This window comes from Meriones unguiculatus, chromosome 2, assembly GCF_030254825.1.
Source record: "Meriones unguiculatus strain TT.TT164.6M chromosome 2, Bangor_MerUng_6.1, whole genome shotgun sequence".
Classification (NCBI taxonomy): domain Eukaryota; kingdom Metazoa; phylum Chordata; class Mammalia; order Rodentia; family Muridae; genus Meriones; species Meriones unguiculatus.
This window is the reverse complement of record NC_083350.1, coordinates 157,415,443-157,442,463: the sequence shown is the minus strand read 5'-3', so window position 1 is coordinate 157,442,463 and position 27,021 is coordinate 157,415,443. Positions and strand designations below refer to the sequence as shown.

General features: G+C 38.1%; 1 protein-coding gene across 3 annotated transcripts in view; it reads left to right on the top strand.

Moving 5' to 3' along the window:
- The window catches only part of Slc7a11 (solute carrier family 7 member 11), a 144,923-nt gene that overhangs the window by 66,648 nt on the left and 51,254 nt on the right, over positions 1–27,021 (top strand). The window contains exon 12 of one of the 3 annotated variants that reach the window (XR_009590104.1): positions 22,136–22,233. The exons of 1 other annotated variant lie outside the window; for it this stretch is intronic. Coding sequence is in view for 1 of the 2 variants with exons in the window: in XM_060378287.1 (XP_060234270.1) it covers positions 1,737–1,801 (65 nt within the window). In the remaining variant the exon portion in view is untranslated. Of the gene's footprint in view, positions 1–1,736; positions 8,966–22,135; positions 22,234–27,021 lie in introns of those variants that run through there. One more of the 3 variants, XM_060378287.1, reaches the window with a different exon arrangement.

Here is a 27,021-nt window from a genome sequence, read left to right as displayed (position 1 = left end):
AAACACTAGGAAAGAGCTTTGCTATCAGGAGTGGAGGGCCAAGGCTGAGTGTGAAGACAAGGATATGGAAATTAACTTAGGGGCTGCACAGGGAAGCCTTTGAAACAAGGGCTTGAGGCCGTGTTTGTGTTTCTTTAACCCCAGTGTTTTTCTTTACAACTCTTGTTTTTTCTTTTATCTCGTAGTCTACAACTATCAGATGGCTTGGCTCCTTGTCTGCACATAAAAGCTACCTTCCCCATTTGGTTGATAGTTAATTTTCCCATAAGCCTATTTTCATAGGTTAATTTTGCCAATGTTCCTTTCTGCAAATATGGGGTTTGATTGTTGCTTTCATGGCAGAGTGGACTGTTACAAAATACAATTTATTTAAGAAATGCAAGGTTTATTATTTGTCAGTACTGTACACGAGACCTTTACAATAAATACACCATTAAAAGAACAACAATGTTCCCAGGCAAACTACCTCGGAGATAATGATTGTATTTGTTACTTCTCTTTGTTCTGTGACAACGTACCTGACAAGCGGCATCTTAAGGGAGGAAGGTTTGTTTTGGCTCATAGTTTGAGTGACTGCAGCCTGTCTTTGCATAAAAGGCACAGTTTCAGGAGTTCCATGAGTGGCTGGTCATGCTGTGTTCAGGGAGGGAACAGGAACCAGGCAGAGACCCCTAGGAAGTAAGGCTGGATTATAAATCCCCAAGCCTACATTCTCCAGTGAGTTTGCACCTCTAAACCTTCCTAAACAGTGCTAACAGATGGGGATCCAGTGCTCAAATGATGGGCATTTAGCAAAACCACAATGAGAAGAGGGCAAAGGATGAAAACAGCGTTTTAATTGTAGTTAAATATTGTCTGCAAGGGCCTGTTAGAATAACAAATCATCAGAGAAGAGAAAGGCTGACAGGACGGGAGATGATTTGGGTCTGAAAACTTTAAGAGGATGGAACCTGGGATTCTCTAAGATTAGAGAACTTTTGAAGATGTTCTATGGGGCTTGGTGACAACAAGAAAATGAATGTCCCTGAAACCATCATCACAGCTCAGTGCTCTAGAGCTGTGGGTAGAAAGTGTCCTTAGAAGTAATACAACCCAGAGGGTCTGATATTTTGGTATCTGTTGGAGTTACCTCTTGCTGGGTTAGACCTTCAGCTTCTAAATTAAGAGACTAAGAATTGAACTTGAAGCAATATCGGAATTGATGTGATTGGTCTATGGACCAGACCTTAATGACCTGAATTAGTCCAAGTTTTTCATTCTATTTATGAGACAGACAAGGCCTTGATAATTAAGGTAATTGACTCAACAATACTACAGATTAGACACTGGAAATAATATTCTCCTCCCGACTGTCTTGAGAAATTGGTTGTCATCTCCTATGTGAAAAAAGAACAAACCCATTTTGAGCAGAACATGAAACATATTTGTAAACATTTATTTATATCTTGGTCCCATGGACTGAAAATATTTTCAGCCTCCTGGTTCATAAATAAATGTTCTCATTTGAATGCAAAATATTAATATATTCTTACTGAGAAAGCATCATGGGAAGTTGTAGAAGTGACAAGTAAATTAATTGAGCATGATAGGATTGTAATGACGTAAATAATTCTCGAAAGTGTACTACAAAGAAGGTAGCTGTGCGCTCTCAGTATTGTCCCCAAATAATTCACATTTTGCTGTTTTTATGCCGTTGTGATTTTCATGCATTGTAATCTCCCCTTATTTCTTTGTAGACAGGATAACCAGAACATTACAGATAATACTAGAAGTTGTACCAGAAGACTCTAAAGAATTATGAACTTAATGCATCAAAATCTTGGCCATCTGCCCAGGACTGAGATACAAAGTGGATCTTTATTTCAAGAAAACACAATGTTGGTGATGGACTAAAGGAATCAGTTATTTCTATTCATATCCTCTAGTGTATTCAAATTAATTTCCGAGCAATTTACTGGTAACTCCATGTATTTGTAGCAAGCTAATATGCAAATCAGACAGTGAGGCAAGCTCACAGTTCTTGAGTCTGGTGCCCACTGTTGATGTAAGGGGAAAAGAGCAACGGCATTGACAACTGTGATGTCATTCTCTACAACATTTCTTATCATGACTGAGAACCTTCAGTAGAAGACCAAAATGTTTTCTGTATATATGGAGTTTGTAAACATAGCTTTATCTACTAGGGACATCTATACTGTGAAAAGTATTTTTTATTTTTTCTGAAAAAAATATCATTATTTTGGAAAGGGGGGCAGAAATAACTTTATTTTACATTGACCTTAGATTGTTTTCCCTTAGTGACCAACATGGCTGTCACTTATCTTTCAATGCCTTATCCTCAGAGCATCAGAACAAAAGATGGGGGATTACTGTGTGTGTGTGTGTGTGTGTGTGTGTGTGTGTGTGTGTATCAGGAGATAAAACTCAGGGCTTTGCAAAAGCCAGGCAAGCACTCTACCATTGAGATACATCCACATACCCTAATTTTCTTGAATGCATTAAAGAAGAGTTTCTAGGGAGTATTATTTCTGAGGCAAACCTAGGAACTATGTTTGAATAAAAGTTATGGGGAATTTGTAAGGTTAAATACATTTCCACTCATTGTCAGGAAGTTTAGTGTTTGGAATGTCACTTTGTTTTCATTGTGGTTTTTTTTTTAATGAAAATGTGTACAGTTTGGTATGACATCCACTGATGAACCACCTCTTTGGTAATTCTTGATGAATAAAACTGTTTTAACCATCACAACATCAGCATAGGAGAAATTGTCCATAAGACTCCAAATATCGGACTTTATCTCTAAAAACCACATTTATATGCAGTGTTAGTACTTCTAATCACTTTTTCTTTTACTTTGTGGTTATTTTTACTTGACAATGATTTTTGATAGTGTGTGCATTCCCTTTACAGTTCTCTTCAAATATGTTTCTAGATAAAACTACCTGGATCAGTTAGGAAAAGCACAGATTTACCTAAAAACTATGAAAGAAATGTCATTGCTTAGGAGGACTTTCAGATGATCTTTGGAAAAGTGTTTACTTCTAAATCTAGGCTGTTGCCATCATTTCTTATTTTTGTTCGAATGCAACTTGCATAAGAGGTAACTGCGAACCAACCTACTGAGGAGAGCCTTCAGTACAGTTCTTCAACTACATGCTGTTAAGTCAGATGTAGAAAACGCTAGACAGTTGTCAAATGGGATTAATGTAACAGTGAGATTTTTTAAAACTCTTATTTTTAATATCCAAAGACTAAATGCTCAGCATAGCCACAGTAAATTTTATATCTTACTTTCTGACCACTTGAAAGTAAGGTGGTTTAAAAACATTATCCCAATTAATAAAACAATTGAGTTCATAAATTATTGCCCAAAGTAGAAATGATGATTTTAATTTTGAACAATTTAGCATTTTTCTCTTTCTCTTTCTTTCGTTTTCTTTCTTTCTCCTTTTTTTTTTTGTTTTGTTTTTGGTTAAAGGCCAAACCAAGTGTTATTTCCTAGGTGAATTGCAATTCCTTCTGTTTTTACTAACATGGGCTTTTCAAAACCTAGTCTAGTCTCTAGAACCAATATAGTGTTCATCTGTTGACATCTATCTCTAGCAGATGTTGCTAGAGGTGCATATTTTATACTGTTATTTTTATACTAGACCCATGAGATTTATTAAGGCAGGACCTTCTGCTTAGTTATGAAGTGGAGTGAAGCCACGGAGAAGGTTTTGTGTCCTTTGTTTTTCTTGAGGCTAATGCATTCCCTGGCTAGTTGGTTTCATTGTGTTATTTGCACTTGCTTGTCTTTCCTTGGGCAAGCTAGTCAGGATATACTTTATCATCCCTCCTCTTTGTTTCTAAAATTGTTTTATGTTATTAAATTTATTATGCCATTGTAATATCATTTTAACCAAGCATAAAAAAATAGTATTTCTGCTTATTCTGAAGTTATACCATTAGAGAAAAACAGTGTTTCTTTAATCATGAAATTCATGTTTATAATTGTTGTAGTGAGAGCATATAAAACTTTTATTCAGAAATACCCCTGCACACCTGTAATGTGTGTTTTTATACAAGGACATTTTTCTCATATTTTAGATTAATGTATGTATATACACATGCGATCACGTGTTAATGTTTGTGTTGGTGTACATACTTGAATGCTTACATGAAAACATGATTTGATTACTATAACACAAAGCTAAATGCAGTCTAAACGGTTTAAGATATACACTATTTTATTTTCAAATATTCTTTGTTTAGTACACAAAGCCTCAAATATGCAACTTTTAAAGCATCGAGTAAAGATTTCCAAAGGTTAGGTACAATTTTATTCTCCTCACACACTTATAAATATTTCCGGTGACTGACATTCTAACAATGCTATTTTGTCTCTTCTTTTAAAGCCTTACACTCCCCCCTTTGATTCCAAGTGACCCTTACAAAAGGTGGGTTTGCTCAGCACGCAGCAGGTCCTGCGTGTGTCTTTCATCAGGAGATTGAACATTTGTCCTAGCAAACATGGCTGTGTCCAGCTCCACTTGGAAGATCAGGAGCGCATACCCACAGTCAGGGCATGTTTGCTCCCCAGCCCTGTGGACGCGGGTCAGGACAGCGGGCTGGGTCAGTTATCCACACTCTGCAGTTTCTACAACAGCAACGTATGCATGTAAAAACATTCTGTTTTTCAGATTGCCTTATGTGTCTGCTTAGATTGTTTCCTCAATTGCCTTTTGAACAGCAGCAGATGGTTTCCATGAAGCTGGTTCCCTAACAGAATTCCACATAAGCTGGGATCAGCCCTTGGCAATCTCCTTTAGCATCTCAATTTACAGGTGAATGAGATGCTAAGAAAGTGAGCTTCTCTTACCTTACAACTGAGGTGGTCAGGGGACTAACAAGTGGAGGGAGCCTTTGGTTTGTAGTAACCACGGTTCACCATCTTACAGCAAAGTCAGAGAACTATCAGTGCTTGTCTCTTGAATGTAAATGATAACGCTTTGAAGCTAATTAAGCAGGAGCCTTCTTACCTCTGGTGCACCCAACCTCCTTCAAAGGTTCTGTACCTAGCCCTTCTTTAAAGGAAGACCAGGGATTGAGGCTGGAGAGATGGCTCGGCTTCTAAAAAACACTCACTACTCTTGCAGAGGACTTGAATTCAATTCCTAGCACCCACATGGTGGCTCACAATCATGCATAACTATAGTTCCAGGGGATCCATCACCCTTTCCTGAACTCTGTATGAACAAGGCATACACATGGTGCACCATATACATACAGACACCCCCCCCACAGATAATAAATGAATGTGAATTTTTTAAAGACCAGGAAAATTGCATATTCTTTTAACACCATAATATCTATATTTTCTTTTTTAATAATGTCAAAATAGTTCCCATTGTTTTTTCCATTAAAGGTAATCATGGAATATTTGCAAAACATTTTTAAATATTTAAATACCATATTAATTGAAGTATAATATAAAATCTATTAGTGGCTTCCTCATAAGGTCTATATGCTATAGAAGGCAATGGTTTCAGTTGTAATTATGTTGTCAATAACAGAAAAACAATGAATAAGTTTTTATTTGTATCTTCTCTTTTATTATTTTGGAGAGAAGTGGGTGTGAGATTCCAATGAAAATGACTCAAGAAACTTATTTTATTTGAATATCATTTGCTTCTTAACACACTCTGTGTCGGTGCTCATAGAGTACAGGGTGATGTTTTATATCCTTAATCATTCAAGTCAGGTATTAAGTCGTGGCATTGTAGAATAGCAAAAAGATTGTGGAGGATGTAAACTGGAGAAGATAATGACTCATTTGCATAGCTTCTGTTTACATCATATATGGGGAAAAGAATTATTGCTTGCATATGTAGCTTAGTTAAATTTTCCCACAAACAGTATTTCAGAAGTCTATCTCCATGCATTTAATAGCTGAAAGTGTGACCTCTAGGTGGGCCATTGATTGTTAATATTGTACTTTAAAATAGGTGATTTAATAGCCAATTTTACAAGCAATCCTTTATTTTCTTGAATTTTCCAATTATTTGATATCTAAAAATAAATGCTTTATCTGTTTTTATGTCACACAACTGGTGCAAAAGCATATGTTACGGGCACATAGAAAGTTTAGCTGTTTATTTTATGAGACATTGTCCTTCTTTACCAACTCATGACAACACAGTTACTCTTTTCTTTTATTCTTTTTTTTCTTTACCATTTCTGTTTCATTTACATAAAGTAACAGTTCCCTGTGTTTCTGTTTTTGACACTTTGCCTTCAAGGTGGTAACTATAGAAAGACTCACTTCCCAGGATTTTCTTAGGGAAAAGAAAAATCTGCCTCTCTCTCCTCTTCCTTACTTCCAGTTGGCATGAAATGCAGAAGGTGGTTTCAGCCGCCAGATAGCTCCTTGCTACATGTGTATGTTTCAGGCTGTTTGGATCAAAGGTAGTTTTATAGTATCAGCAACTGTCCACACAGTTCTATGGACATTGATTTCAAAAAGCCAGTTTCTCGTTATGCGTACGAGAGCCATTTGTTTGGCTGCAGCAACTCAAAAGTAAACACATTCGCCCCACGTTAGTCCATACACTACTGATTTTTAAAGTGAATAAATTATTGGTTAGAAGACCTGCTTGCTATGTCCTTGTTACCTCTTGATAAAGCCACTACAGGGAGTGTTGAAGACCAGGGAGAGAGGGAGAAAAAGAATTCTCAGTTATCTCTTTTGCAGTAGTAACTGTATTTTGGGTACTGCATGTGATGGTATTTTCACAGCATCTTATGGGAAAACATGTTAGGTCTTTAGATGTTACAGCTATAAGTGGGTTGTGCATGGCCAGACCTCATATAGTTTTACTAAAGACACTTAATAAACAGAGACTCAGAACTACATTATAACCTACAAGGACACAAGATATTGTGAGTTTCTGCTCCTGATATTGATGGGTCTTGTTTCAAAGACTTCAGCAGTTAATCTATTCCTATAATTTCTCCATCACTCTACTTACTCAATAATATAATAAAATGTCATCTTAAAGTAGAAAAGTACTTTGGGGAAATAAAAGAAGCACATTATTTTCAGTGGCTGGATGTTTATAATAGGAGAAATTACATTAAATTACTTTGCGTTGTAATTATTTCAGATACCATGACTAGTATCAGTAGCACTTTTCATTACTCTGAAAACAATAAAAAATCCTGTATCATTATACCTGTATTTACCTATATTTACGTAGATATATCACAGTGATTGTTTCACAAACCACCAGCATTTTCTTATGATTCTGAGCAACTGAACCATCTTGAGAAACTTGTTAGCCAACCGTTTTTATCTAAGTATTTCATTACGGCTGCTGTAAAAACTGCAACTAAATTTTTAACTAGGTTCTTCTTGATATTATCCATGTTCAGAGAGCTTCACTCCTAAGAATTTCCTAGAGCCAGTAGTGACAACATCTGCTTCACTTCTAAAGCTTGTATATTTTGAACACAGACATTGGCCCCGAATTTTTTTTTTTTTTTTTCTGTCAATGGGCTTCAGCACAATGGTAATGAAGGTCAGTAATGTTTTCATCATGTGGGAATTTTACAAGCATAAGCATCAGATATGTTTCCTACTGGTGCTGAACAGAATAAAAAATATGTAGCTATGTTTCACTAATGTGCTGGTGGCTTGTGGCTTTATATTAAGCACGTTTTAGAGAATGAATGCACAGCAACTGGATGGCTGGAGAACTTAATTTGTCTTCCCTCTCTGGTAAGACTCGAACCCTGGATTTCACAGAATGGAGCTGTTATTGTAGTGAGACTTACATGGTAGTTATGCACTGGGAAAGGAAGGTTTTAGTTATTAATTCAGAATTCAGTCAGTCCCTGCATGCCTCTTTCTATTAGTATATCTGATTTACTTTGTGAAAATGTGAGTTTGTAAGTTTTGTCTAAGCATTTAGTATACTAACTTTTTCTGTCAAGGACTGGAAACATTCATAGATGTGCTGGTATGTTCATATTAGCATATTGGGCACTGAAGATAAACATAGTTAGGTTTCCTTTCATTCTTCTGCAGACATCATTAACTGGTTCTGGTGGGATCACTTTAGCCCAGGGGTCGTCGGGTCACACTTGGGGCCATGTCGGCAACTGTCCTCTAACCTGTGCTCCGGTTATAATTTACAGACATTCTAAGCCCTGTGTTGCTTCTAGACTGTGTTCCTTATGACCTTGGGACATTCTCCACATTGCAGGAGCATGATAGTTTTGTTCTGGTGAGCTCAATTCAGGACTAGAAACGCGCTGCTGAGACACAGTGGTTCCAGATGCTCTCTGTGTTCTTCAGCTCTGGCAGAGTTCCTTACCCCGGTTTTGGGAGCCTAACCCAGGTGAAGGTGACGCTTTTCTCCAACTTCACCCTATATGTCACATTACATGAGGTGGTAGATACCTAGAGGGCAAGGTGGCTTTGCTACAAAGATGCTGAAGGATGAGTTGTGAGTGAGCAGTATGGAGGAATCTGTGTCTGAATTCCTTGGCACTGCTGTACCAACATGTGGTGTGTGAGATAAAGTGGGTTCTTCTACAGCTAAATGGCTTCCCTCTGGGGAGAGCTCGGCTGTGGCAAACTCATTGCTAGATTGTGTTTGTGGGCTGTTTGTGTGAGTGGGAAGGCACAGTGAAACAAGTGTGCTTTCTGGTGGAAATGTTTCTTGTTCATCTTTTCAGTTGGAATGCATTTTGGTGCAGTATGACATCACCCCAATTTGCATTATTGACTTATATTTGGGTTGTATTTGTGGAGCTGCCCACTTGTTATGCCTCTCACTGCTTCCATTTTTATATGTCTGTCTTGAACATGTTTTTACTTGAAAATGCTTTAAATGGACATTTGGATAGATATTTGACAGTTTACATATTAAATGTCATGTTTTGCTCCTTTTTCTGATAATAAATACTGCTTCAAACCACAGCTTGTGTTTTTTTGTGATTGAACTTGTCTCACTGATTGCATGCATGTGTTGAACCATCTCTTGACATTAATTCTCTGCATGTAAACTAACAGCGGTGGCAGATCCCATCTTGGCAGCATCTTCATGGTCCCTGCCTATCTGGCTTCTGCTCCACTTACCTAGTTTCTTATTTTCACCTGTTATTTTTGACAAGAGTATTGTCTCCTGTTTCCTTTTAATTCAGACTAATGTGTATCACTAGAATATTCTTTGAAAAACAGAAATCAGCTCACATTTCCAAAATAATTTCTCGCTTCCTTTTGAACTCTAAACTCCTTCATATAGTGTGTAAGGCTTTCTATAGTGTAAAGGATTTTCCATAGTATGTAGGGTTTTTTCATAATGTATAGGGCTGTCCAGGTAGTGCAGGGCTTTCCAGAGTGTAAAGGGCTTTCCATAGTGTTTAGGCTTTTCCGTAGTGTATATAGGGCTTTCCAGACTGTATAGAGTTTTTGATAGTGTATAGGGTTATTTCATAGTGTAAAGGGGTTTCCACAGTGTATTGGGATTTTCATTGTGTGTAGGGTTTTCTCTACATACATGGCTTTTCACAGTGTATAGTGTTTACCATAGTGCATAGGCTTTTATAGAATGTGTAGGACTTTTCATAGTGTATAGAGCTTTCATAGCCAATGGATTTTCCTACAGTGTATAGGGCTTTCTGTAGTGTACAGGGCTTTCCATAACCCATTCTTTTTCTTTCTTCACTTTTTCACAGTCTTCATAACCATATTGAATATCTTTTTAGTGGTTCATTGAGAGAAGAAGGGCACATCATTGTTAGGTAATGAAATAACAAATTCTTCCAGGAACTGTATCTTATCTCCCAACTCCCATCTTTTTCCACATAAAGCAATCCTTTATCCAGCATTACGCTCCGAGTTTAAAAAGTGATCTTGTCCAGAAATCGTCATGAAGTTGTTTCAGGACCTGGTTCCTGTTCTTTGTCATCATGGGTGTCTCATTTTAGAGCACTATTGTAGTTGATCGATTGGACACTTTTTATGTGGCTGAACTTGCCTACTCAGCCTTTCGTGGGCTAACGTAGGGCCTCATTTTTTTCCACTCATAACTATGTTCCTTTCTCGAAAATCCTATGCAATCCTAAGTATAAAGGTGTATAAAATAGGTATATCAATCAAACAGTTACTGCTAATAAAAATTTTATTAAAAAATAATTATTAGGTACATTCATGATTTTACCACTCATTAAAGATGAAAGCAAATTGCATAAGGCAGACATGCTTGTTTATTTTTACATAAATAACTAAAATCTTGCCTAAATGTTTGGTATTGCAGGTTGTAGAGGAACTTCGATGTTTCTCAGAGTTGTCTGATAGTTTGATTTAATACACACTCATGCTGAGAATACCATTTTAAACAAGTACATGTGAATATAAGGTAGAAATAAGCAGAAGGAAATGCTGGACTTTTTAGCTTAAGCCCAAGCAGGTATGACTGATTTTTTTTAAAAGAAAAAAAATAAAATTCCACAATTTTAAAAAACAAATATTAGCACAACACAAATGCAAACTTCCATAATTAAGCCATTATTTTTCCAGAGAAGCAGAGCCTTGTGTATGTGGCAAAAGCACTGCATTTCGTAGCATAAAGCAATCACAATCTGCGCTGAGTTGTTTCAGAAAGCGGCAGCTGGTGTTTTATGATATGACGGAATGCCCATTGTACAGGTGTTGTGTGTTATAACAAAGGCTGTGGTGAGGTTGTGTCAGGCAGCCTGGTGGTATTGCTCAAACCATAATGGAATGGATTCATTGAGCATTTGGTTTTGAACAATTTTTTTTTTTCGGTCATAGCATATTCAAAACACTTTTACTCTTGCCATTTTTTTTCCATAATCACCACATATAGTTATGTGACTTTATATAGAATTGCAACCACAGTTTAAGAATTAAAGTGAAAAGCATAGACCGTACTCAATTGTGTTTATTAAATATATAAAAATAATGGCATGGTGAGCTGTTCTATTCAAGGATGGTTCAATATACACAAATCAATAATTTAATACCTAAAAATTAATGAATTTAATTTTACATCATGTTATCATGAGAATAGATGTAGAAAAGACCTTTGGCAAAATCCAACATCACATTCTGACATATGCCATGGAGATACTAGGAATAGGTCAGAGAGTACATTTCAATATAGCCAAGGTTGTATACAATAAACCTATAGTCAGCATCATGATAGATGGAGAAAAACTCAAACCATTTCCACTAAGATTAGAATCAAGACAATGATGCCCACTCTCCTCTCCTGTTCAGTACAGTGTCTAAAGCTTCAAAATTAATATATATATATATATAAAGATAGGAAAAGAAGCAAAAATATCCATATGAATGGATAATTTGATTCTATGCTTTAAAGACTCCTGAGGAAAAGTCTTAGAGTTGATAAATACTTTTTATTAAGGTGGTAAGATACAAATATTTACACAAAAACTCAGTAGCCTTTCTATATGCCAATTACAGAAATCAGGGCAGCAATCCCATTCACAGTAGACACACACAGAAAAAGTGTGTCTAACCAAGAAAACAAAATCTAACCAAGAAAACAAAATCTAACCAAGAAAACAAAGGAGCTCTACAATAAAAACTCAAAAAAAAAAAAAAAACCAACAACAAAAAACTAGAGGGAAACTAGAAGATATTTGAAGACAGAAAGACTGCTCGTATTCACAGATCAGAATAACTAATATTATAAAATGGCCATGTTCTCAGAGTGGTTTTCATTTCCATTATAATGCCAAACAATTCCAGGGCCATTATTCACAGATACAGAAAAATTATATTGACATTTATATAGAAATACAAAAGACTAAAGATAGCCAAAACAATCCTGGAGAGGTCAGCATATCTTACTTTAACTTATACTACAGAGCCATAGTAATAAAGACAGCATCATACTGGAATTCAAACAGATATGTAGACCAGTGGTAAAAGAGAAAGAGAGAGAGAGAGAGCGAGAGTGAGAGAGATCCCTGATCTTTGCAAAGATGCTAAAAGTATATGTTGGAGAAAGGACAACATTTCCAGCTGATGGTGACTAGGAAAACCTGAATATTAACATACAGAAGAATGAAATTAGATACTTATCTCTCAATTCCAAATGGATCAAGAACTTTAACATAAGTTCTCATACTCTGAAACTACTAGAGAAAAAGTAGAGTGATATTCCTACGTATAAACACAGACAAAAACTTTCAGAGAAGACTTGGAGAGTACAAGAAATAAGATTAATAACAAAAATCGGAATTTTATAAAACTAAAAAGATTTTGTGTAGCCTGAGAATGTCACAGCCTCAAGTGGGAAACTACTGATCTGTAAATTGACATAGCACCAGACAAACTTAGCACCTGGACAAAGGCCACTTTTAGCCTTAATTAGAGACATTAATATAAGAAAAATATTTATAGGGTACAAGGCAGGTAACTAAGAATGGCAGGGAGATATAAGAGGGTAGAGTTTGAGAGTGGTCAGGAAGTATTTGGTATATGTATGAAATTGTCAAGGAACAACCTAATTAATAAAACCATAAAAGCATGGATAGATTTGTGAAATACACTTCTGTAAGTCTAAAGTTAAGTTTCTATGGTAACAGAGTTTATGAAATTTTTTACATTAAGAAAGAAAAGCAGGAGAAAAGAGGTAACAAGTCAGGAGCCTGACACAGAGGACCTCCGAAAATCTCTGCCCTGCAGACTATCAATGTAGGTACTGAGACTCATGGGCAACCTTTGGGCAGAGTGCAGGGAATCTTAGGAAAGAAGTGGGAAATAGTAAGATCTGGAGAGGACAGGAACTCCATAAGGAGAGCAACAGAACCAAAAAAATCTGAGCACAGGGGTCTTTCCTGAGAGTGATACTCCAACCAAGGACTATGCATGGAGATAACCTAACACCCCTGCACAGATGTAGCCCATGGCAGGTCAGTATCCAAGTGGGTTCCATTGTAATAGGAACAGGGACTGTCTCTGACATGAACTGATTGGCCTGATCTTTAATTTCCTCCCCCTGAGGGGGAAGCAGCATTACCAGGCCACAGAAGAAGACAATGCAGCCACTCCTGATGAGACCTAATTGAGTAGGATCAGAAGGAAGGAAAAGAAGTCCTCCCCTATCAGTGGACTTGGGGAGGGGCATGCATGCAGAGGGTGGAGGAAGGGAGGGATTGGGATGGGAGGAGGGAGGGAACCACAGGGGGAGATACAAAGTGAGTAAAGTGTAATTAATAAAGAAAAATAAAAAAAGAAAAAAAAAGAAAGAAAGAAAAGCAAATGGCTACTGAGAAGTTTGAGTTACTCTGTGCCCTCCTCTCTCCTCCTCTCCCTTCTTGTTCCTTCCTTTTCCTTCTTTCTCTTTCCTTTCCTTCTCCTTCACATCTATTCACTTCCTCTTTTTTCTTCTCTTCCCTCCCATCTTCTCCCTTTCCATTTTCCCTCCCCTTTTCTTCCCTTTCCTTTCACCTTCTCTGTTTTTGTCTTCTGTTTTTTTTTTTTTCTTCTGTCAGTAGAACAGCATTCCCAGTCAAAGAACATATTGTGAAATTTTCCTGTAAGTGTAAATTTAGGTTTTTCTTTAGGTATCCTATCCATGTGATAATATAGCTTTAATCACAATAACTTAGAAAATGTTATAGTTGAAAGTGTAGAACAGAAGAAAGCCAAAATCATGAATGATCAGACTTAATTTTGCAACAGATGTTAGAGATGAAGGAACATTTCCCTTACATATTAAGGAAAAACATTACTGAAGGCATCAAATGCTTTTGGCACCTGTAACATTTACATAATTTCACACTTTAAAAAGAAGTGCAAACTATGTGATATTAGTGATATGGCTGTGGGGTGGTATGAGAGTGGTTGGAATGCATTTTGTATGTTTGTGAAATCATCCAAGAACAAATCTAATTAATAAGACAGTGCAAACATGGATGAATTGTGCAATATTCTTATTCTTATGCACATCTCAAGTTAAGCAATCTACTGGAGTCTATGGCAACAGTTTGCTCTTATTTTAAAAACAGTGAATATGACTGAATGTGTGTCTAATGAAAATACGCAATGGCCAGCCTTCTGTTTGGGAACTACCAGTAAGCTTTTGAATATACTGTTTCAGGCTCACAGCCACTTCTTCAAATGTACTCTATCTCATGAGTGTTGTAGTTTGGTGCTTAATATTTACTATTAATTATCTTTTAGTAGAGCTGCAGTTAATCCTAAACAGCTGTATAACCAAATCACCATACAGAGACTGGAATGTATTTAGTTAACCTAGAACACAATATTGGGCAATTGTACTCCATCCTAAACCTCCAAGCCCTCATAGTTTCCTACCATTCAGATTTCCCACATTATACTTGTTTTTAGTGATAACTTAATTCCGGTTCATTTCTCCACCTTGTTCCAAGACCTTTCCTCCAGCTTCTCTCTCCCAGCCTCTCTCCTCTTCCTCTGCCTCCCATTCCTTGCTGTCCTCTGGCTCCTTCCCTCTTCCTCCTACTCCTTCCTCTCCATTGCTCAACATTATGTCTGGTTGTTTTATGTTGGCATGTTTACACAAAGTGAGACAAGTGATGCTTAGAATAGGTATCACAATGGAATATCCAGATTGAAACCAGAGAGTGGGGGAGAGAAATCAGCATTTGAATGAACAAGGGTAAGGTATATACATTCCAAAAGCACATTATACCAACACATGAGTTCAACTTGAATTCTAGGCTATCTCTAATGAATAAGGGCTAGAGGTGATTGTGTGTAGGCAGGTGTTGGGTAGGTAAATGTTCCCCTGCTTTTGTTTCCATGTCTTAAAGTTACATTTTCAGGCTTGCTGGCATGCTGACTTTGAAGGTTGAAAATTCACAGCCCTCTTACTGGTTTTTGTGGTCTTAACTTTAAGAACACCTGGCTACCAGCTGGCAGAGGCTATAACTATGGTCTAAGAAGTGTTTGATGTCTGAAGAATTGTGAAATAAAAAAAATAATTAAGATTCAATATCTTTTAAGTTTTCTTAATTCAGAAAGATATGAAAGAGGGTTTTCTAATGCAGGCTAAACACTACAAAAGTTGAAACACATTTCAGCTGCAGTAAAAAAGTAATAAATTCTTATAATCCTAAGAACAACAGACTAATTATTTCCCCTTATTTAATTTTTCTTAAATATAAGGTATCAATCTTATTTTTATCCTAGTAACTAGCATGATACTTGTAAAATGGCAAGTATGCTTTTGTATGCTTTTAATTTCCTAAAATCTAAGGCCAGTCTATTTTTTTCATGTTTTTAACTCTGCTCTAATCTCTCATATGGTTATTTCTTATTCCCACATTGCTAGATTACTTTTATTGTTTCTTCATTCAATGAGTTATAGTGAAAGGTTAGCTGATTAGATTTTTTTTCTCTTTATATTCTTTTTTTTTAATTTATCATTTGTTACAATTTAGTCAATTTGTATTCTGACTGTGGCACCCTCCCTCTTCTCTTCCCTTCCTCTTCTCCCTCTATGACCCTTCCCTAGTCCACTGATAGAGGAGGTCCTCCTCCCCTTCTGTTTGACCCTAGCCTATCAGGTTACATTGTCTTCCTCTGTGGCCTGGCAAGGCTGCATCCCCCACTCCACCCCCACCACCTCCCTGGGGCTGTGATCAGAGTCTGCCACTAAGTTCATGCTAGAAAAAGTCCCTGCTCCCCTAACTAGGGAACCCACTTGGATACTGAGTCTATGAGCTACATCTGAGCTAGGGTTTTAGGTCTTCTCCATGCATTGTCCTTGGTTGGGGTATCAGTCTCTTCAGGGTTCCCAGTGTTCAGTTTTTATGACTCTATTGGTCTTTTTTTGGAGCTCATGTCCCTTCCAGGGCTTTCTATCTGCTGCTTCATTATAAGATTATGTGAACCCTGCCCAAAGTTTGGCTATGAGTCTCAACCTCTGCTTCAATACCTCTATCAGTAGAGTCTTTCAGATGCTATCTGTGATAGGCTCCTGTCCTGTTCCATGTCCTTTTCTGCTTTCAATGTCTATTGCATTTGTTCTTCTGAATGAGGATTAATCGTCTTCCCTAGGATCTTCTTTGTTGTTTAGCTTCCTTAGGAGTATAGATTTTAGTATGTTTATACTATATCATATGGCTAATATCCACTTATGAGTGAGTATATAAAATGTGTGTCTTTCTGCTTTTGGATTACCTCACTCAAGATGATCTTTTCTAGGTCCAACCATTTGCCTGCAAATTTCATGATTTCCTTATTTTTTTTAATTTAATTTAATTATTAATTACAGTTTATTCCCTTTGTATCTCACCTGTAGTTCCCTTCCTCTTACCCTCCTAACCCCTTTTCTCCTCCCTCCCTTTTCTCCTCCCATGCCCCATCCCTAGTTGATTGATGGTGGAGGTCAGGTCTTCTTCCCCTTCCATCTGATCCTAGTCTATCAGGTCTCACCAGGAGAGGCTACATTGTCTTCCTTTGTGGCCTAGTAAGGCTGCACCCCCTGAGGGGGAGGTGATCAAAGAACAGGCCAATCAGTTTATGTCAGAGACAGTCCCTATTCCCATTACTAGGGAACCCACTTGAACACTGAGCTGCCATGGCCTACATCTGTGCAGGGGTTCTAGGTTATTTTGTTTTTGATTTTGCTGATTTGGATAGTTTTTCTCTGCCTTGTAGTTAGTTTGGCTAAGGGTTTGTCTATCTTGTTGATTTTCTTAAAGAACTGGCCCTTGGTTTCATTGATACTTTGAATTGTGTTATTTGTTTCTAATTTATTGATTTCAGCTCTGAGCTTGATTATTTCCAACTGTCTTCTCCTCTTGGATGTGTTTTCTTCTTCTTCTTCTTCTTCTTCTTCTTCTTCTTCTTCTTCTTCTTCTTCTTCTTCTTCTTCTTCTTCTTCTTCTCCCTAGGGCTTTCAAGTGTGCCATTAAGTTGCTTGTATGAGATGTCTCAAACTTCTTTCTGAAGTCACTTGGTGCTATGAACTTTCCTCTTAGCACTGCTTTCATTATGTCCCATAAGTTTGGGGAAGTTGTGCCTTTATTTTCATTGAATTTTAGGAAGTCTCTAATCTCTTTTTTTATTCCTCCCCTATCCAACTGTCACTGAGCAGAGAGTTGTTTAGTTTCCATGCATGTGTATGCTTATTTCTGTTGTTATTTCTGTTGTTGTTAAGTTCTTGTTTTAGGCCATGGTGGTCTGATAGGATACAAGGAATTATTTCAATCTTTTTGTATCTGTTGAGGCTTACTTTGGTCAATTTTGAAGAAGGTTATGTGGGGTGTTGAGAAGAAGATATACTCTTTTGAGTTTGGGTGGAAATTTTTGTAGACATTTATTAGGTCCATTTGATTTAGGACCTCTGTAAATATCTTTGTTTTCCTATTTAGCTTCTGTCTAGATGATATGTTCCTTGGTGAGAGTGGAGTGTTGAAGTCTCCCACTATTAAGCTATTGAGATCTGTGTGTGATTTGAGCTTTAATAATGTTTCATTTACAAATGCAGGTGCTCTTGTATTTGGGAGCAGGATTCAGGATTGTGATGTCCTCATGGAAGATTTTCCTTTGATGAGAATGAAGTGTTGGATCCTGTTTCCACAACCATTCTGTTAGTCTGTGTCTTTTTATTGGAGAGAAATGTAGACACTAACCCAGCCTCAGAAAATTTGGCCTACAGTCTGTCCTGCATGCAAGATGTGTTGGGGACCGATGGTGGTGTTAAACTTGTAGGAGTGGCCAACTAATGTATAATTTGATTTAAGGCTGACTCCACAGCAGAGAATTCATGCCTGACACTGCTTCAGCAGTCTGGAACCAGCGACCAGATATCCCAGAGATCTAGAATAAACCCAAATACTACTGGTCTAAAGAGATATTCTACTACAACTCATAGATCAGTGCCTTATCTTGTCAACAATGCAAAGGCTTCCTCCAGCAGCTGATGGAAACAGATGCAAAGATCCACAGTGAGACACTACACAGAGAGAGATTTAAATGAGAGGTCACCATCAAATCTCTCTCCTGAGGGAGGGATTTGCTCAGGGAATTATGCAGAAGAGTAAGCAGGAAGACTGGTATAGTCAGAGGTGCTCTCTGGAGGATACCAGGAGAACAAGAACCTCTGAATCAACTAAGCAAGTCACATATGAGCTCACAGAGACTGAAGCATCAAGCACAGGGCCTGCATGGATTTGCCTCCGGTCCTCTGAATTGTAGTTACTAGCTTGGTGTTTCTATGGGACTCTTTGGGAACAAGTGGGTCTCTGACTATTGCATCTGCTCTTGGAAGTCTTTTCCTCCTCTTGGTTTGCCATGTCCAATTTTGATATGATAATTTTTGCTTCATCTTATTGTATTTTATTTTGGCATGTTTGGCTGTTGTCTCTTGGAAGTCAATTCTTTTCTAAGAAGACAGAAAGGGAATGGATCTAGGAGTGGGGAGGTGAAGAGACTGGGAGGAAAGGAGAGAAGAAAAACTATGATCAGGATATATTTTATGAGAAAAGAATATATTTTCAATAAAAAAAACTTCACCTATCTCTCCAAATGCCTCTAGATAGAATTATTTTAAAAAATATTTGAGGCTTAATTTCATTTCATCACTCTTATGTTTGGCTTAATTAGTTCACACTGTCAAAAATGTTTATAAACTGTAATAGGCTTTAAGATACATATTTTGAAAGAGGAAATAACCCAGAGAATTACATAACCAGGAACTGTGGAGAATCTACTTTCCAGATGTTTTAATGCTGACTCTCTTACCTCATTTGCCTTCTTTCTTCCAGGTTAGGTGATGTTTGATTGACTTGACAACCGTCTCTCCAGAAACAGCCAGCGTATTTTGTTAAGCCTAGTCCTAACTTCCAAAATCTACTCAGTCTTAGGACTTTTTATTTATCACAACGTATCATTACTTGACTAGTGCTTTTCAATGAACAGTTTATGGTGATATGATCATTAAATGGAATTTACATTTTGCAATTTCTTTAGAAATACAGAAAAAAGATTTGTTTTTGGTTTTTTCTTTTTTTTTTCTTCAAGCATTTCAGTGATTTACTCCTATAATTATATTTTTCCTTTTTTATTTTAATTTATTACAATTTATTCAATTTGTATGCCAGCTGTGATTCCCCTCCCTTGTCTCCTCCCAATCCCACCCTTCTTCTCTCTTCCCCCCTGGTCTACTGATAGGAGAGTTCCTCCTCCCCTTCTATCTGATCCTACCCTATCAGGTCTCATCAGGAGTGGTTGCATTGTCTTCCTCTGTGGCCTGGCAAGGCTGCACCCCCCAGGGGGAGGTGATCAGAGAGCCTGTCACTGAGTTCATGCCAGTGAAAGCCCCTGTTCCCATCACTAGGGACCCTACTTGGATACTGAGTCTATGGGCTACATCTGAGCCCGGGTTTTAGGTCCTCTCCATGCATTGTCCTTAGTTGGGGTATGTTCATAGCAGTTCTATTCATAATAGCCAAAATCTGGAAACAACCTACATGTCCCTCAATGGAAGAATGGATACAGAAATTTTGGTACATTTACACAATGGAATACTACTCAGCTATTAAAAACAAGGAAATTATGAAATTTGCAGGCAGATGGTGGGAACTAGAGAAGATCATCTTAAGTGAGGTAACCCAGAAGCAGAAAGACACACATGGTATATACTCACTCATAAGTGGATATTAGCAATATAATAGAGGGTAAACATATTAAAATCTATACTCCTAAAGAAGCTAAACAACAAGGAAGACCCTAGAGAAGATGCTCAGTCCTCATTCAGAAGGGCAAATACAATAGATGTCAGGAGCAGGAGAAGCAGAGAACAGGACAGGAACCTACCACAGAGGACTTCTGAAAGACTGTACTGATCGAGGTATCGAAGCAGGGGCTGAGACTCATAGCCAAACTTTGGGCAGAGGGCATGGAATGTTTGAAAGAAGGGGGAGATAGAAATACTTGGAGGGGACATGAGCTCCAAAAAGAGAGCAACAGAGCCAATAAATAAATAAATAAACAAATAAATAAATAAATATAAGAAAACACACAAACAAAACAACATAAAACAACAACAAAAAATATCTGAGCCCTGGGAGCCCTGTGTTTGGTTTTCTACTCTGAAATTCATAGAAAAGAAAATTTAACTTCTCTGGCAAGAAAAAATGAATTTTGCATAAGAAACTGTAGAAATAAAGATAATACTATTTGAGATTAAAGCACTATTCCATCAAAACTAGAGATTTTTTTTCTGACATCACATGTTAAATCTCAGATTTCTCTTACCTGAAGCTCATTAACAGATGTTTTCTATACACTTACAGTGATATATTGACTTCTTTAAAAGAATAATTTCATACCATCCAGGTGTACCTAATGATAAGAAAAGGTTAATGCAGGAAGCCGATGGTTATTAGTAAAACATTTCATCAGATTAAAGTTCTCAAATTTCAGTGAGCGAGAATTGAATCAAAACACTGAAGGGGCAGTAGAAATTGAACAATGGTTCAATTTTATAATGGATGTTATTTATCATTTTTATTAAACTTTGTATTAGCCATGTGCCTTGCATCCGCGAGGACACTCCTCGCCACTCTGTGTGAGTAAGACAGATGACAAGCCTTCCTTCCATTTTTGGATTAAGAAAATGAATGTAAAATCACTAAAATGGCCCGCCTGGAGCAACCGAGAAAGTCAAAGAGGTCAGAGTAGAACTTCTGATGATTAAATTACTCTGAGATTTCAGAGTCCTGAACCAAGCCATCTTTTAGCTGAAGACAGTTACTTTGTTTTTATTTATAAGTCAATCAATCATTACATTTTGCTTTTTACAGCCGCTATGTGATCATCAGTGAATTTTATGATGTGGGATGTAGGTTCTGGTTCTTCAGCCATAGAAACTCACATTGCTATATCCTGGGCGAAGACGACACTGTAATAAACTACAGGAACGCTCAATTTCATACAGTGTGTGATTAACTGAAAGCCTGCTTTGCAGCTATAAAAGTAACTTTCCAGGATAGGATGCCGGGCTTCCCACCGGCCCTGAAGCAGTTGGAGGAGTTAGGCAGAGCAGGCAGGCTGGAACACAACTCGAGCAAAGCCTTACAGTAGAAACACTGCTTCATAAACTAGGTCAGTCTGAGCCACAGGGCCAATCGCTTCTCTGTCTTTGGCTGAGATCAAGAGGATAACAAATACAGCAGAGTGGATAGAAATGCTGTGAGCGTTCCTGTGACGTTGTAAGCAAACACCTTTTCATCCCAGGCAGGGTACGATAACCGGCTGAGTTTATCCTACTGAACCAGTGAGCTTACTGAGGTTCCTCTCAGGAATACGGGCAAGGAGTTACTTAGGCTCAAAGACAACCACATGACCCAAAAGCCCACCCCAGCAGGACAGATTGCTGACTCACGGATGCTGCATCCCTGCCTGACCCGTGGACCACTCTGAAGTTTGGAGTGCCTCCACTCCTAAGTAAGACTTAACCATTTACAAGGACCTGGTAAACTTTGCAGCTTTCTGGAGCTTTTGTTTACTTTCCCGGCCTTCTAGGTTTCATTCATGTCTACTATTAAAACGCCCCTGTCCTGGAAGGAGTGGTTAAGTTCAGAGGAAGCATGGGTTATTTCCACATCAGAAGTGTTTTTGTATCAGGAAGAAGGATTTGATTTGGAGACGGAAAAAAAATTTTTTTTTGAAGGGAATGATGTGGTCAAACTGGCACCTGATTATCTGCAAAATCTAGATTCTTGCATTGGGGGTGGGTGTGACAAGCAGAAGTCTAAATTAAAACCTATTGTAAAAGTACAGATGGATGAAATTATCATTATTTCTATCCTTAGTGACTTGGCTTTCAAACCTGAAAGATTTGATAAATGAGGTATTTTGGCTAAACCGGAAACACTGGGTGCAAACTTTGATTTCTCTTTCATGCAGAGACTGGATACTGAAGGACACTTCTGTTTGCAAAGTGCAGAACGTGAGGTCGTGAATAGTCCATGCTGATATATGTCACTGTTAGATGACAGCACAAGGGCTTGGGTGAAAGGGCAAGGCATGAGATATGCATTGCTAATATTCTTGTGTCAGCTTTCACTAGTAATCTCTTCCTTATTCAAATTATAGATCAGTTAAGACATACGTCAACATTGCATGGCAGATAGGAGGAAAACATGGCACCTTTATGGCTGATACAGCAAACAGAAGAGTGAATTCTGTTTGAGGTAAGCGAGCTTTCTATTACTGAACTCTAGGATTAAAAACATTTGACTTTTCTATCATAGGAAGCTGCCTAAGATCAGGCCTTTTCCCATGAGTTCCCAACCTTCTAAAAATTAGGGCCTGTTTAATCACAGTGAAATAAAGGATCAGAGCTGCTTCTGGGAGAAAAAAAAATCACGTGGATACTTTTGTTTTGCTTGCTTCGAGAGTCACTAATGTAATTAAGCTGGCAGTCTTTTAGAACAATGTCAAGAAAGTTCCCTTCATGAACCTCTCTCTACATAAAAGTAGATACCACATACAAAACCTTTCCTTTTCCTACCCATCATACCCATGCCTACCCTGTATATAGGCTGATTTAGCTTTAGAACTGTCTTTTATCCATTTTAAGTCCAACCTCATTCAAGCATGGTGCCTGGAGACACTTGAGAAGTATCTTGAAAAAGTGACTTGAGAAGCACTTTTTATTTTAATTTATTTCTTTAATTTATTCACTTTATTTCCCGATTGTAGCACCCTCCCTCATCTCTTCCTGGTCCCACCTCTGTCTTCTTCCCTATCACCTGTCCCATAGTCCTCAGAATGAGGGAGACCTTCCTCCCTATAAACTGACCCCAGCCTCTCAAGTCTCATCAGGACTGGCTGTATTCTCTTCCTCTGTGGACTAGTAAGACTACCCCTTTAGGAGGAAGTGATCAAGGAACAGGCACCCAAGTTCATGTCAGAGACTGCCCCTGCTCCCCTTACTAGGGAACCCACATGGAGACTGAGCTGCCTATCTGCCACATTTGAGCAGGGAGTTTAGGTCGTCTCTATGCATGGTCTTTGGTTGGTGCATCAGGCCCCAGGAGATTTGTTGGCTGTTGTTCTTCTTGTGGAGCTCCTGTCCCCTCTGGGTCCTTTTATTGCCCCATTCTTTCATAAGATTTCCTGCACTCTGCCCAAAGTTTGATTGTGAGTCTCACCATCTGCTTTGATCCCCTGGTGGGTGGAGTCTCTCAGAGGCCCTCTAAGGTATGCTCACATCCTCTTTCCACTCTTCAATTGCTTCCAGTGTCTATTGTATTTGCCCTTCTGAATAAGAATTAAGTGTCCTCTGTAGGGCGGTCCTTTTTACTTAGCTTCTTTAGGTCTGTGGATTGTAGTATGGTTATCCTGTATTATATGGCTAATATCCACTTTTAAGTATGTATATAGATTGTTTGTCTTTCTGTGTGTGGGTTTTCTCAGTCAAAGTGATCTTTTCCAGATCTATTAATTTGCCTGCAAATTTCATCATTTCCTTGTTTTTATTAGTGGAATACTATTCCATTGTGTAGACGTACCACAGTTTCTTTATCCATTCTCTGGTTGAGGGACATCTGGGTTGTTTCAAGTTTCTGGCTATTATGAATAAAGTCACTATGAATGTAGTTGAGCAAATGTCTTTGCTGAATGGTGGAACACCTTTTGGGTATATGCCCAGTAGTGGCATAGCTGGATCTTGAGATAGAGCTGTTCCCAATATTCTGAGATAGCGCCAGATTGATTTTCAAAGAGGTTGTACAAATTTGCACTCCCACCAGCAATGGAGAAGTGTTCCCCCTTTCCACAACCTGGCCATCCTGTGCTGTCACTTGAGTTTTTGATCTTAGCCATTCTGATAGATGTAAGGTGGAATCTCAGAGTCATTTTGATTTGCATTTTGGTAATGACTAATGATGTTGATCATTTCTTTGGTTCTGCTTGATATTCCTCTATTGAAAATTCTTTGTTTAGCTCTGAGCCCCATTTTTAAATCAGATTATTTGTTTTCTTGGAATTTAAGTTTTTGAGTTCTTTATATATTTTGGATATTAGCCCTCTGTCGGATGTAGGATTGGTCAGTAGGTGTGATTTTGTTCTACCGACAATGCTCTTTGCTCTGCAGAAACTTCTCAGTTTCATGAGGTCCCATTTATTAATTGTTGGTCTTAGAGCCTGGGCTATTGGTGTTTTGTTCATAAAGTTGCCTCATGTGTTAATCAGTTTGACACTCTTCCCCACTTTCTCTTCTAATAGATTTTGTGTGTCTGTTTTTATGTTGACGTCTTTGATTCACTTGGACTTGAGTTTTGTTCAGGGCAATAAATATGGATCTATTTGCATTTTTCTACAAGTAGACATCCAGTTACACTAGCATCATTTGTTGTTGAAGATGGTATCATTTTCCATTGTATGGTTTGGCTCCTTTGTCAAAAATCATGTGTCCACCCTGAGATTTCACCCTACACCTATCAGAATGGCCAAGATCAAAAACTCAAGTGACAACACATGCTGGAGAGGCTCTGGAGAAAGGGGAACCCTCTTCCACTGCTGGTGGGAATGTAAACTTGTACAACCACTCTGGAAATCAATCTGGCGCTTTCTCAGACAACTAAGAATAGTACTTCCTCAAGATCCAGCCATACCACTCCTAGGCATATATCCAAAAGGGGCTCAAGTACACAATAAAGACATTTGCTCAACCATGTTTGTAGCAGCTTTATTTGTAATAGCCAGAAGCTGGAAACAGCCCAGATGCTCCTCAACTGAAGAATGGATGCAGAAATTGTGGTACATCTACACAATTGAGTATTACTCTGCAATGAAAAATAAAGAAATCATGAAATTTGCAGGTAAATGGTGGGACCTGGAAAGGATCATCCTGAGTGAGCTGTCCCAGAAGCAGAAAGACACACACGGTATATACTGACTCATATAGACATATAACATAGGATAAACCTACTAAAACCCTGAACATCTAAAGAAACTAATCAAGAGAGCGGACCTTGACTAAAACGCTCAATCCCTCCCAAAAAGCAAAGAGGATGGACATCAGAAGAAGAAGAAAACAGGAAACAACCTAGGAACCTACCACAGATGGCCTCTGAAAGGCTCTGCCCTACAGACTATCAAAGCAGACACTGAGACTTAAGGCCAACTGATGGGCAAAGTGCATGGAATCTTAAATAAGAAGTGGGAAATAGTAAGATCTGGAGAGGACAGGAACCCCATATGGAGAGCAACAGAACCAGAAAATTTGAACACAGGGTTCCCCCCAGGGACTCATATTCCAACCAAGTACCATGCATGGAGATAACCTAGAACCCCTGCGAAGATGTAGTCCATGACAGCATAGTATCTAAGTCGGTTCCATAGTAATGGGAAGAGGGACTGCCTCTGACATAATCTGATAGGCCTGCTCTTTGATCACCTCCCCCCTGAGGGGGGAGCAGCTTTACCAGGCTACAGAAGATGACAATGCAGCCACTCCTGATGTGATCTGATAGACTAAGATCAGAAGGAAGGAGAGGAGGACCTCCCCTATCAGTGGACTTAGGAGGGGCAAGCGAGAAGAAGGGGGTGGGAGAGTGGAGCTGGGAGGGGAGGAGGAAGGGGTTTATGGGGGGATACAAAGTGCATAAACTGTAATTAATAAAAAATAAAAAAATTATGTGTCCGTAGGTGTATGGGTTAATTTCTGGTTCTTCAGTTTGATACCATTTATCAACCATTCTGTTTCTATACCAGTACCATGCAGTTTTATTATTGTTGCTGTATAGTACAGCTTGAGATCAGGGATGGAGATACCTCTAGAAGATGTTTTATTGTACAGGATTGTTTTAGCTACTCTGGATTTTTTTCTATATGAATATGAGGTTTGTTCTTTCAGGTCTGTAAGAACTATCTTGGCATTTTGATGGGAATTGCATTGAATCCGTAAATTGCTTTTGGTAACATGGCTATCTTTTCCCATGTTAAGCCTACTGATCCATGAGCATGGGAGATCTTTGCATTTTCAGATATTGTCGTCAATTCCTTTCTTCAGAGACCTGAAGTTCTTGTCATACAGGTCTTTCCTTTGCTTGGTTAGCATTACCCCATGATATTTTGTGTGTGTGTGTGTCGCTATTGTGGAAAGTGTTGTTTTCCTAATTTCTTTCTCAGCCTTATTGTCATTTGCATACAGGAGGGCAACTGATTTTTTTTGAGTTAATTTTGTATCCAGCCACTTTGTGAAGGTGTTTATCATCTGTAGAGGTAACCTGGTAGAATTTTTGGGGTAACTTATGTATACTATCATATCATCTGTGAATAGTGATACTTTGACTTATTCCTTTCTGCTGTGTATCCCCTTGATCTCCTTTAGTTTTCTTCTTGCTCTAGCTAGGACTTCAGGTAACATATTGAAGAGATAAGAAGAAATTGGGCAGCCTTGGCTTATCCCTTAATTTAGTGGAATTGCTTTGAGTTTCTCTCCATTTATATTGTTGTTGGCTATTGGCTTGTTGTATGTTGCTTTTATTATGTTTAGGTGTGGGCCTTGTATCCGTAATCTCTCCAAGACTTTTTTTTTTTTTTTATCACGAAGGAGTGTTGGATTTTGGCAAAGGCTTTTTCTGCATCCAATGAGATGATCATGTGATTTTTTTTTTCCTTTCAGTTTGTTTATGTGATGGATTTTCATTCATATATTGGACCATCCTCCAGATGAAGCCTACTTGGTCATGGTGGGTGATGTATTTGATGTACTCTTGGATTCGGTTTGAGAGTACTTTATTGAGTATTTTTGCATCAATGTTCTTGAGAAAGACTGGTCTGAAATTCCTTTTTTTTTTTTTTTTTTTTTTTGTTGAGTCTTTGTGTGGTTTCTGGATCAGAGTGACTGTGGCTTTGTAGTATCAGTTTGTTTATATTTTGTGGAATAGTTTGAGGCCTGTTGGTATTAGCTCTTCTTTGAAAGACTGATAGACTTCTGAGCTAAAACCATCTGGCCCTGGGCTTTTTTT